Source organism: Humulus lupulus, chromosome 9 (assembly GCF_963169125.1).
Source record: "Humulus lupulus chromosome 9, drHumLupu1.1, whole genome shotgun sequence".
Lineage (NCBI taxonomy): Eukaryota > Viridiplantae > Streptophyta > Magnoliopsida > Rosales > Cannabaceae > Humulus > Humulus lupulus.
In genome coordinates, this window is record NC_084801.1 from 21126817 (window position 1) to 21137188 (window position 10372).

A 10372-nucleotide genomic window follows, 5' to 3' on the forward strand; every position below is an offset into this window, starting at 1 on the left:
TTCTTAGGACATGAAGTAGAAATACCTAGAGGAATAGATATTAGAAAATCCCTTTGTGAGAATAATATGATTGCTCATAGTGAACAAAAAGAACAATATTTTTAGCATCACTTTTTACTGTTAAAATTTAAAAACCAAGATCTAGAAATAATGTAGTCTAAGAGACACCGATAAAACTTAAATTTCATTTTGGTGTAATATGTTATACATGATTTTGGAAAAAGATAACATGTCAAAAATGGTGCTTTCATGGATTACAGATCTACGTGATTATGTGATCAGATAAAGTCAAGACCGGTCTTAAGCACACTATTTGGGACCCTTATACAAATATGATTATGGTCACACTATATCAATTGTCGTGGTTTGGCATTGTGGTAAAACTTACTTTAGAATACTAAAGAGTCAAAGATTCGAAACTCTTTAAGTTTAGTTTTAATATTTCTTAAAAAAACTTAAAATTTCATTGATGGTATTTGAACCTATCACCTTAGAATACCACTACTCATTTTTAAAAATCTATGTAATTTTAATTTTTTTTACTCTTAACTCTATCAAAAATGAACTTTCATAAAAAATTTAGGGTATGGTCGGATTATATAGACCTGTTCGCATGAAATATCTCCTAAAGGATATATTTAATTGGTTTTTCTCTTCTCTGTAGTATAAAAGAAACATGGTTGCATAAAAACGTTATGTTATTGTATCTTTTACTTTCTTTTTCTGAGTGCATAGAAAAAGAATTCCAGTTTTTGTATTATGAACTCATTAACTATAAAAAAAAATTAAGTTGAATCTAATTCATGTTAAGTAAATAAACAATAAAAATGACTATGAACGTAGGTCGTTTGTAAAATTTTTTAGTGAAATATTGGCTGCTAATGTACTTTCACTCGGTCAACGTTAAAATTTAATGGCCATGTGATCAAATATGGACATATTTATAGAAATTATTCAGAGATATAAATGCAATGTATTATTTTTTGATAAAATAAATGCAATATATTATCAACATTACTAGTTTAATATTTAAATTTAACAAAATATAGTTGTGAGGAGGAGGAAGCATAGTGAGCACGTGAGCCCTAGGATGAAGCATGCGTGCCACGTGTATCCAATCGACGGTTTGTGTCAGAAACTTGAAAACGGGACACCAATCTATGATGGACCATCATGATGGTGCCACGAGGAAGGGGACAATTCCAACTAATCTTACAATTCTCATTTTCTAAAAGAAAAAATCACTTTTTGTATTAACAATAATGAGTTTATATATATTTTTTTTAGTATGTATTTTGTTTTTTTAGTTTGGAATCTGTGTTTTTGGATAAATTATTTTTTAGATTTTATGTTTTATAAAATTGTTAAAATAGAACTATAAATTTAATTTTGATAAAGAAAAAATTAAATATAACAATACAATTTTTAAGCATAATAATTTTATTTTTATTCTGAATTATTAATTTAGTAAATTATTTATAATTTTAGTTGAGAAAATATTGACTAAAATCTGATTTAATTTCTATTTCAACCTTTTTACAAAATTTTCAAAACAACACTATCAAACAGATGAAAAAAAAATAGACGTTCCAAAAAAGAATAAATCCAACAATAATTAATAATATTTAAAGACAAAAGAAAGATCATTCTTTTTTTTCATTTGGTATCAAACAAAGTAGAGAGAGTCAGAATATATGAGCCACCACCACCTCATTCTCATTCTCATTCTCATCCTCATTCTCTCACGTCCAATTTCTCATTTGGTAAATGTTTTTAATAACTCTCTTCCATCCTCAGATCTTCTCTTTCATTTATTTTCTTATCACTTTCCTTTTCATTTCCCTACTAATTGTTATGCTTTCTTACTTTGTCAACATGCTTCAATTTTGGATTTTGAAACGTCTGAGTAATCTAATCAATCAATCTTTCAAATGGGTTTTTGTCAATTTTGAAATCCACCCAATATTTGTTTATCATTTCTCATCAAGTGTTTTCAATTGGTTTGCGTTATCTTTGTTATATTCAACCGTTGCGGCGCATTGAGTTCTTATACATATATATATAGATGTATCTTGTCCTTTTTTGGATTTTTATGTGTTTGGACACAAGGAAAACCAATTATTTCCACGCAGAATATCTGGGCTGGTTTTAGTTATTCTTGTTTTGTCTTTTTCTCCTCATCTTTCAACCCAGGTAGCCAATTCTATGGCTAAACTAAGATTTTTATTTTTGATAAATGGTTTTAGTTTTATTTGGTTTGTAATGATCTCTGGACAACATGCAGATGCAGTAGCTAGATAATCCAATTTCAATTGAAGAAGTTTCTGGTTCCTTTGCTGAGTCATATATCAAGTTAGGATCACATATTTCTAGAAATTTTACTCGGTTTCAAATGATTTTGATTCTGCACCACAATTTCTGTAGTTCTATTTTGAAGCCGTTCCATTCCTTGTTTCTGTGGACTTGATTTGTTTATATCTTCATTCTTTGGTCATTATTGTCCAGGCTATTTGACAGAGGAGAGTAATTGTTGCATGATAGTAGGCTATGAACAGAGCAATGGGTGACCGTCCATATGAGCTTGGGAGACCTGCATCAGGTATGGTTGTAAATGTAATACTTTAGTCTTTGATATTATAGGGTGGTTCTTTTGTTGGCATTTTGGTATGTGATATTCGCTGTAGAACTGCACCCTGCATTTGCATGTGTGTGATTTTGGCATAGAGGCATAGACTGGTAGCTGTAGATGTGCATTCCATATATATGCAGCTGCAAAAGAACTACGAGGCCTTTTAATGGAGGGCTACAGTAAAAGACGTTTTTTGTTTGTGGATTTTCCCACCAAGATATACTGTTTTCTGCAGTAAGGAAGGGTTTTCCATGACTTGTAAAATACTATTCAAAGAGGGTTATTATCTGATATCTGATTTTATGATGTAATATGCTAACAAGATGGCAGACAATTATTGAAAGGGACATGGATTTTGTAGAATAGGAAGATTGGATTTTGCCCATTGCCTTTCTGTCTGTTTTCTATGCTATTCTAGAAGTTACTCAAAGTTCTTTTATATAATTGTTTGCAGCTTTTTTACTTGAAAATTTCCATAAAGTAGCTGGTGCTATGCATTTCTTTTACAGGTAAAAGAAGATTAAAGGATTTATTGCTTGAAAAAGATAATCGTGTCTGTGCTGATTGTGGTGCACCAGATCCTAAGTGGGCGTAAGTTCTATCACCTTGATACACTGATAAGGTGTTTTAACCGTGCAAAGGTGTTTTCTTTCATAAGTTTCTGGGAAAAGAGGAGGATGAGTAAAATTTTTAAAAATCATGCTTTTATCTTGTTTCTTCACCCTGTTTGGTTTACTGTGGACTTTACAAAAATCACTGCATTTCCAGGTCAGCAAATATTGGAGTATTTATATGCTTAAAATGTTGTGGTGTACACAGAAGCCTTGGTACACATATCTCAAAGGTAAAGCCTTTTATACTGACTTTGTGGATGGTTATGTTCAGAGTAGTGGAATTATTGCTGTTATAAACATATTAGGCAACAAATTTTCTGTACCTTTCTTATAACATAAACTTGAATTCTTCAGGTCTTGTCTGTGACATTGGATGAATGGTCTGATGATGAAATCGATTCAATGATTGAAGTTGGAGGAAATTCTTCTGCTAACTCGATTTACGAGGCATTTATCCCTGAAGGAATAAAAAAGCCAGGACCAACTGCTAGTCATGATGAGCGTTCAAAATATATCCGGTGAGTTCATATATTTTTTTTCTAATATGACTAATAATCCCAAACTTTACTCCATGATAGATTTAACTTAGAGATCTTCTTTACTCTTAAAAGGATTACTTATCAAAACTGTAACATTTCACATAGGTCAAAGTATGAGCTTCAAGAATTTTTGAAGCCTAGCTTGCGAATTTCATCAATTTCTTCTGCAAAGACCTCTCTCCAATCAAGTTTTTCTAGGAAGCTTATGGATAGTTTTCGGAGTTCAAATTCACATAATTCAGTAAGTTTGTTATTGCCTTAGTTGTTTCTTTAAAGGTTAAATATTTTGTGATGGTGCCTTAGAATATTTATAATGGTGATAAGATTTGTACATTGATGATTCACTTTTTCGTCAAAACTCAAGACTTCAGCACCATGGTAGTTTAAGCGGTGTTATTTATGTGGTGAGCATTTCATTAACTTGACAGGACCAGCAACAGTGTTAATTAGGAAAATAAGAGATGCAAATTACCATAATATTGGTTTTCTTTGGATTTTTAACGATAAGTATGAAGTTTTTGGCAGCTTAGCTTCTGTACAACTGACCGATGTTGAATATAATTACAGGAGGGAATGGTAGAATTTATTGGTTTATTGAAGGTGAAAGTAACGAAAGGCAAAAATTTAGCTGTCAGAGATATGCTGTCCAGTGATCCTTATGTCATTTTAAATCTTGGGCAACAGGTCTTCTTTCTCTTCCCTTTTTCTTCTATAGTTGGATTGCAAATAATGATATATCTGCTCTAATACAGTAATATTAATATTTTTCTCTTTTTTTTCCTCCTTCCTGTCATTGTATACAAGTCTGTTTGTAGTGTGTTTACATGTCTGTAGGTATAATACACACCTTTAGGAAAGTAAAAATAAAATATTGATAGAGAGATGAAGTGCTTTATGCAAGAAGTGAGCAAAGTGCGATAAAGCGCTAACGATGGTTGTGATTCTTTTGGCTCTGCAGCAGAAAAAACCAAAACATGAAATTATTTTAGCTTAGAACACAAATGAAAAAAAAAAGGGAAGAAAAAGATGGATTCATAACCCTGCTCATGTAGCGGTTGCTGCATAGTGCCTATGGCTACACTGCCAACAGGTGCATCACCGTTGCCTGCTTTGGGTTTCCAAACTTACATTCTTAGTTAAACTCTGACATTGAATTTTATTACTCCAAAAGTTTAAGTGATGCAAGAGAACCTAAACAAGAATGTAGTACCAGTTGGAAACCATTAGACTCATTAGTTGTTAATACATATAATTTAATTATTTCATGTTGACAAGAGAATAGTCTTCATAAGGGTGTTTCTATCATTCTCTTAACAGATTTTTGGAGATGGTTTTTTGATAAAAAATTGAAGTTTCTTGTTAATTTAGATGGCCATATTAATTGTGTGATGATGATAAGCTTTGATACTGTAGACTGTTCAGACGACCGTAGTAAAGAGCAATTTGAATCCAGTTTGGAATGAGGAACTCATGCTTTCAGTTCCTCAGCCATTTGGCCCCTTGAAGTTGGTAAGCATATTTTTGTATGTTTTTATAAAACAAATACTCTTCCCCAAATTAGTTTGTTTATGATACAAATTTCTTCAAAGAAGAATAAATTTTTCACATATTTATGAAACATTGATCGTCTTATTTTTCTTTGTTTTATTAGAAAGATTCAACGAAACTTTAAATCTTTAATACTTGCTCTAGCTACTTCCAAATCTTTCAAATATGTCAGACCTGCTTTTCTTTGTGCTTGTGAACACAACATTATCAATCTAGATAGAAGATAGACACCCCTTCTCCCTTGTGAATAGTTGGATCAGGATCTTAGGTGTCTTTTTTTGCCATGAATATATATCCATACTGTTGTTTCTGGCAATATATCTCAACTTGCAACTTTACCCGTTCGCATTTGTGAAATATAGATTGCATTTGTATCACAGGCAACCAGGCTTGTGTAGACATTGTACTTGCATTTGAGGCTATACCTAAGAACTCTTTTCAATCAACATGCACTACATTGTATGGGGGAAAAAAAGAGTTGATTTTTTATCTCTTATGTAGCCCGAATATTTTATATATGACTCAATACTGTGATCAAATTTTAGTGTAAATTTTAATAATCATTTAACTTTTGATGTTGCAGCGGGTGTATGATCATGACCTTTTTTCAGCGGATGACATAATGGGAGAAGCAGAGATTGATCTTCAACCCTTAATAACCTCAGCAATGGCATTCGGTGATGCGGGAATGTTTGGAAACATGCAGATTGGAAAATGGTTGAAGTCAAGTGACAATGCCCTCATAGATGATAGCACTGTCAACATTGTTGATGGGAAGGTAAAACAGGAGGTGTCACTCAAACTTCAAAATGTGGAATCTGGAGAACTAGAGCTAGAACTAGAGTGGATGCCTCTTGAACAATAGGTACATATATTGTTATTCTTTCAATTCTCTTCTAATAAGAATTTGTAACTTCGACGAGGATATTCGCAGGACAATGAAACTGAACAACTTACCTTCTTTTTCTTGTATTTAACTATTCATATCCTAAATATCTCCCTTTTTCTACAAGTTACTCAGATTTTGTCCAATGATGAAGATGAGGTTGTATGTCTTTTCCTTGTGATTTGTGTTCATTCTTAGTGCTGTATTTGATGTACATGAAAATATTTAGGCTATGCTAATTGCTAAATGTGCTTTGCTTGCTTATATGAGAAGATACCATTACCTTAGTTTTAATTTCCAGCTCTTTTTCTTTGAACCCAACAAGGTAAGGTATTGAAGAGACCACATTTCTAAAAGTAAATTGCTTTGTTGACTATACTTGGGAGCTTTTTGACATGTTATGGAACTCTGTACCTTTTTTATTTTGTATTTTCTACTGTAGAAAGGAGTTTTTGACATTTGACAAAGTTCATAGAACATGACAAAATTAAGTACAAAATAAAATTTGAATCTTAGAAAGGGGTGGATTGTGAAGATAATTTGGTGGAAACCTATACTTGGGTTGGAATCAACTTCAGCTAAGAATGATCTTTTCTTTGTTGAGCTGTCAATTTGCTCATTAGTTTTGTATGTATATCTTTTTCTAATTATTTTTTTCTTCCAAAACAAACAAACCCAAAAGTCCTTTCACTCCAAGAAACTTGTTGAAGAGATTTGTAATATTACTTTCTACTAAAAAAAATGATAAACAGGAGATAGAGATATTTTCTCAAATGTAAATGAAAAATTAGGGGAAAATTATTTGAAGAGTAATAATTACTACAAAAAGAACTGTTATCCAGTCATACAGACAGGCTAAGCTGGTAGACACTCACTCTCCTTTATAACTTTTTCAATTAGTAATTTTTTTATCTTACCTAACCTACCTATATTTTAACCAATCTCTTTTTCAAAGATTTCAGGGGGAAAAAAATCTGATTGCAGAGATTATCATAATTATTATTTAAAGAAATTTTGATTTTAGGAATTGAGTTTGACAGAACAGTGTGTGTATAAGAGAAAAATAATGGGAAATATGGTGGTCCAATGTAATAATGGCAACTGTCCAAATGTCACATGTGCAAGTTGGTATGGCAATGGAAGTGGATAGTTTGGATGGGTCTAAGTTAGTGAATCTGTTTGAGAAAGAACTCACATAAGAGTTTGGGAATATTAAATATTTGAAATTAATTGTAAAATTATTAGCATTGATTTTAATAAGGTGGTCAACTTTCCTTTATATAATTTTTTTTTGTAGCACTTAAATTATAAAAGATAATAATTATAGCGTTTTTTTTACAAAACAATTATAACGTTTTCTTTAGAGCATATATTAGTTAAATTTGTGACAATGATAAAATCATTAAAAGGTTGTTACATATCTAACATGCGTAATTAATTGTAATTATTTAAAAAGCTAAAAAAATTAATTATTAAGAAAATTAAGTACCTTTTGATAATCCCACTAAATTCAAGAACCAACTATAAGTAAACCCTTCACAATATTTTTCCTAAAAAAAAAAATCTTCACTATATCAACTGTTCTTGTAATTTATGGTGTAGAGGAGAGGAGAGTTGTTAAGGCTTGATGTACACCGGTAAAGTTAGCAATAATAATTTACTTTTTTAAAAAAAGAATAATAATAATTTACTTTTAGAACTCTTACACTTTCACTATAGGGTACATAGTATTTAATTATTAGGGTTCTCTTTTTTTTTTTTTGAATAAATGATTCCTGAATTTTTTTTGTTGTTTGGTAATTTAGCCCCTAAATTTTTTGGTTGACAATTAAGTCCTTTAAGTAAAAAAAAAGTAGCAATCAAATCTTTTTAGTTTTCTTTCAAAAGAAACTTTTTAATTAATTTTTTAATGAAATTTTAATTTTTTATGGAAAATTTTGGAATATATCTATACATTATACATCTTCAAATATTTTAGACATCATATTGTATAGACAAATCTATACAAATATTCAAAACTAAGAATTTTGTGAAGAAAAAAAAGTAAACAATAAAGACTTAATTATAGTACTACTATTATCAGAACTAAAGACTTCACTGTTATAAAAAAAAATTAATAATAAACTCAAGAACTGAATCCCTAATGTCAATATCAAAAAAAAAAAGACAAAATTCATTGGGCATCTTATTATGAGAATAACTATTGGCTTTATTTATGAGACATAATACATCATACTATTATTAATGATTATAATTACTATATTTTGATTTCAATGTATGTAAGTATCATTATGTCTCTATGACTACGTATGTGTAGTTTTTTTTTTTTTGAAAAGGTATGTGTATGAGTTGTCTTTGATTGATTTTTAGAATAATTTTTTTTCCTATAAACCGCGTCAGCGACTCGGTCAGACTCATAACTCATTCATTTTCATTCATTCTAGTTCGATTCCCAGCCGACAATGCTTTATTATTTCATTAATTCTCTTATTTCTCCACATACCATACCTTTATAAATCATTTTTTATACAACAAAAATTAATTAATACAGTTCGAATTTAGGACTTTCCACGTTCCAAACATAAAATGCTACTGCTATTTTCACTTTTCCTTTTTTGGAAATATTTTTAACTCTAAAAGCAAGTTTGAGATGAGGTTTGTGTTTACGGGACTAGAGTTACATAGAATTTAGATTAGAAGAATGTGTAAATTAAGTATTTAAAAATATTAAGATTACTCATAAATTAAACTAAATAACACACTTAAAAATATAAACTCACACATTATTAAAAATAAATTTACCAAACTTATATTAGATTTGACATTCTCACCTAACTAAACCACGTACAGAAAGCCCCCTAAATAACATTATTTTTAAAAATTGATAGACCACAACACAAATTGTAATAAAATTGTCCTTTATTGAATTTTATACTCACAAGTGGACTGGATTCCCTACCTAAATTTTGTTTGACAAAATGTCTCATAAAAATGGCAACTTTTAATAATGAAATTAATGGAGTTAGTTAGAGATGTATAATTCTAAGATAAAATTAATTGGCTTATAAAGATATCAAAACTAAATAATAATATCCTTCAGTATCATAGAATGAGTAACCTAATCCATACTTTAATTTTTAACAATAAAAAAAGTTTGCATTATACACTCATTTTCACTTGTATCATACCTAAAATAAAAATGAACTAAAATAATAAAAAATTAAAAAAAAAAAGAAGATAAAAGTGTGAGAAATTCAGTGAAGAAGCATGACTACTTGCTATTATTGGGGCATGATGAGGGTTGTGGTGGTGACGTTGACGAAGGAGACGAAGATTTTCGCTTTTTGAACCTACAAAGAAAGATGAAACCCGATGCCACTAACAGTACCACACCTGTAATCCCACACACCACGCTCGCCAACACAAGCACGTGCCTCACGTGATCTCCTCCGCCGCTACCACCACCGCGGCCACCTCGGATCCCGCCGTTGCTCCACCACGACGTGTCGTTCGAGTTCATAGCCTTCGGCAATGCAACATCGGAAGACGCCGATGACGACGACGAAGACGGCCTCGAACCGCCACCCGATCCTCCTTCGAAGAACGTCACCATATCCGGCGATTTCTTCCCCGGCGGCGGCGAATCCTGGTACTCCAATCCGTGTTCCGACGGCCTCAGCTCCCGTCCGAAAGACTCTCCGGCCATAATCACGATGATGATCGTGCAAACGGCAACGATCACCGGTCGAGAAGACGGTGACGCCATTGATATTCTCTTCTCTCCTCCCTTATTCCCCTTTCTCTCTCTAGCTGGTAACTACTCTGGTATTGCTTTCTCTCTCTTTGATTTTTTTGTTAAGCAGTGGAGATTAGTGAGTGTGGGGGCCTTTTTATATATGAGCTTAATGAATGGGATTTAAATGGATAAAGCTCAGAAAACGGTGTCGTTTTGAGGTTGCAAACTTGCCTTGTCTAATTGTTTTTACACAGAAAATTCGTGACTGCTTTTGTCGGATGATATGGCTCTTTTATTAAATTTTAACAAAGCTGAATAACCGCCGCCACCTACTTTGTCCTCTATTGCTTTTGCTAATTAGCTAATTAAGATAATTATTTAAAAAAAATGAAAATATGGAAAATGAGAGTATATTAGGAA

General features: G+C 31.5%; 2 protein-coding genes across 3 annotated transcripts; one reads left to right on the top strand and one right to left on the bottom strand.

Moving 5' to 3' along the window:
- The first annotated feature begins 1637 nt into the window (after positions 1-1637).
- Positions 1638-6386, top strand: LOC133802470 (ADP-ribosylation factor GTPase-activating protein AGD12-like). 2 transcript variants are annotated; one of them, XM_062240784.1, is made up of 10 exons: positions 1828-2193; positions 2285-2352; positions 2506-2599; positions 3139-3220; positions 3398-3473; positions 3598-3761; positions 3888-4023; positions 4350-4466; positions 5196-5291; positions 5914-6386. In XM_062240784.1, exons 3-10 carry the CDS (start codon positions 2548-2550, stop codon positions 6193-6195), a joined length of 1005 nt encoding a protein of 334 aa, XP_062096768.1. In that variant the 5' UTR covers positions 1828-2193; positions 2285-2352; positions 2506-2547; the 3' UTR covers positions 6196-6386. The 2 variants fall into 2 exon arrangements, with proteins under 2 accessions (XP_062096767.1, XP_062096768.1); XM_062240783.1 differs by lacking the exons at positions 1828-2193; positions 2285-2352 and adding an exon at positions 1638-1763.
- Positions 6387-9296: 2910 nt separating this feature from the next.
- On the bottom strand, positions 9297-10120 carry LOC133801239 (uncharacterized). The gene has a single exon (XM_062239413.1). The coding sequence runs from the start codon at positions 9980-9982 to the stop codon at positions 9488-9490; it is 495 nt and encodes a 164-aa protein (XP_062095397.1). The 5' UTR covers positions 9983-10120; the 3' UTR covers positions 9297-9487.
- Positions 10121-10372: the final 252 nt, after the last annotated feature.